The sequence below is a fragment of the Carassius carassius genome, chromosome 1 (assembly GCF_963082965.1).
Source record: "Carassius carassius chromosome 1, fCarCar2.1, whole genome shotgun sequence".
Lineage (NCBI taxonomy): Eukaryota > Metazoa > Chordata > Actinopteri > Cypriniformes > Cyprinidae > Carassius > Carassius carassius.
In genome coordinates this window covers 50237189-50239685 of record NC_081755.1, presented here as the reverse complement: position 1 = coordinate 50239685, position 2497 = coordinate 50237189, and the positions used below count along the sequence as shown (strand labels likewise).

The 2497-nt window shown below is 40.1% G+C and overlaps 1 protein-coding gene across 1 annotated transcript; it reads left to right on the top strand.

Annotated features, from left to right (window-relative positions):
• On the top strand, nucleotides 1–1167 carry LOC132143921 (zinc finger protein 271-like). The gene has a single exon (XM_059554605.1). The coding sequence runs from the start codon at nucleotides 115–117 to the stop codon at nucleotides 1165–1167; it is 1053 nt and encodes a 350-aa protein (XP_059410588.1). The 5' UTR covers nucleotides 1–114.
• Nucleotides 1168–2497: the final 1330 nt, after the last annotated feature.

Sequence of the window (2497 nt, the reverse complement as noted above, 5' to 3'; positions counted from 1 at the left end):
TTGAGTTGCTCTCAAACCAAACAGAAAGATTTGTAGAAAAGAAAAGCTAAGAAATCTTTCACCTGCACTCAGTGTGGAAAGAGTTTGAAAAGAAAAAATAGTTTTGTTGTTCACATGAGAATTCACACTGGAGAGAAACAGTACAAGTGTTCACACTGTGACAAGAGATTCAATCAGTCAACACATCTGAAAACACATGAGAGGATTCACACTGGAGAGAAACAGTACAAGTGTTCACACTGTGACAAGAGATTCAATCAGTCAACACATCTGAAAACACATGAGAGGATTCACACTGGAGAGAAACCGTACACATGTGATCAATGCAGGAAGGGTTTTGCACGAAGAGGAACCCTTATGACACATATGAAAATTCATACAGGAGAGAAACCGTACACATGTAATCAATGTGGAAAGAGTTTAAAGTGCAAATATAGTCTTGAGCGTCACATGATTGTTCATACTGGAGAGAAACCATACACATGTGATCAATGCGGGAAGAATTTTGCATTGAAAGGAATCCTTATAACACATATGAGAATTCATACAGGAGAGAAACTGTACACATGTAATCAATGTGGGAAGAGTTTGATTAGCAAATGTAGTCTTGAGCTTCACATGAGAGTTCATACTGGTGAGAAACTGTACACTTGTGATCAGTGCGGGAAGAGTTTCTCACACTCAGCAAACCTTAAGAGACACACGAACATCCACACTGGAGAGAAACTGTACTCATGTGATCAATGTAGCAAAAGATTTTTGAGGGCTTCAGACATAAAGCAGCACCTGAAACTTCATACAAAGGAGAAACCGCATTCATGTAATTGTTGTGGAAAGAGTTTTTCACGTCTACAACATTTGAAAGAACATCAGAAAATGCATGCTGCTGTGAGAGAGTACATGTGCTTGGAGTGTGAAAAGACTTTTACTTCAGCAAACTGTTTAAAACTGCACCAGAGGATTCACACTGGAGAAAAACCTTTCAAGTGTTCACACTGTGACCAGAGATTCAGTCATGCAGGAAATATGAAAAGACATGAGAGGATTCACACTGGAGATAAACCGTATCACTGCACTGAATGTGAGAAGTGTTTCAGTCGTCCATCTGCTCTATACAATCATACAAAAAACTATCACAGTAAGTATTCAAGATTCATGATATTCTGATCAAATCAGAGATGGAGTTCCTCCCAAAAATAACTGTCAAAACATTTTATTATTGTGCTTTTTTTAATACACTGTTTTTAAAATGACTAATAAACTGTCATGAAGCTTTGCAACTGATCCTTCTGTGCTTCTCTTGTAAGAAGGGATGGGAACTAGAAAATGGTATTTAATGAAAAAAAGAATAACATTAAAGAGCTGGACTGATGTGCAGTATCGTGAGAATTGTAATAACGTTAAAATTTTACATTTACATTTAATCATTTAGCAGATGCTTTTATCCAAAGCGACTTACAAATGAGAACAATAGAAGCAATCAGATCAACAAGAGAACATCAACAGTATGCAAGTGCCATGACAAGTTTCAGTCTAGTACAGAACACATAGCCAGGTTTTTTTTTTTTTGTATAAGAATATGAGAGACAAGACAAGAAAAGGTAAGTGCTAGTGTTAGTTGGTTAAGTGCTGGAGAAAAAGATGAGTCTTTAGATGTTTTTTTGAAAATGAGTAAAGACTCAGCTGTACGAATTGAGATTGGGAGGTCATTCCACCAGCTGGGCACAGTCCAGGAAAAGGTCCGTGAGAGTGATTTTAACATATTTGAGATGGCACCACAAGGCATCATTCACTTGCAGAGCGCAAAATTCTGGAGGGCACATAAGATTTAACCAGTGAGTTTAGGTAAGTTGGTGCCGTGCCAGTGGTCGTCTTGTAGGCAAGCCTCAGTACCTTGAATTTGATGCGAGCGGCAACTGGTAGCCAGTGTAACCTGATGAGGAGAGGAGTAACGTGAGCTTTTTTGGCTCATTGAAGACAGCCCACGCTGCTGCATTCTGGGTCAAGAAGTTGGGTGGCTTGCTCTGACAGGAGGACCGGGTCATTGTAGCAATATGGTCTGTGAAGCGTAACTCATGATCCATCACTCCTTGGTTTCTTGCTGTCCTGGAAGGAGTTATGGTTGACGAACCCAGCTGTATAGAGTAGTTGTGATGAAACTTTGGGTTAGCTGCGATTAACATGCGAGTCGCATGCGATTAACCATGCAGCCCTATTCCAGAGTGAAGAGAGGAGTTGATAATGTGAGTAATTGAAGGTATGACTGAAGAAGAAATCGCTTGAAGGAGGTGAGTGGGGATCGGGTCAAGTGGACAAGTAGCAGGATAAGTCTCACTTAAGGACAGGATAAGTTTGGAAACGTCCATCTCTGAGAGTGGAGAGAAGGAGGAAAGAGAGGAGAGACTGATACACACTATGGTGGTAGAGTTTCTTGATTTATGCCATTTCCTCTTTGCAGCCCTGAGTTTAGAGCGATGTTCATGGAGAACATCGGACA

Excerpts from the sequence above, each read along its gene's own strand:
- LOC132143921 (XM_059554605.1), top strand. The coding sequence starts at position 115 with ATGAGAATTCACACTGGAGAGAAACAGTACAAGTGTTCACACTGTGAC.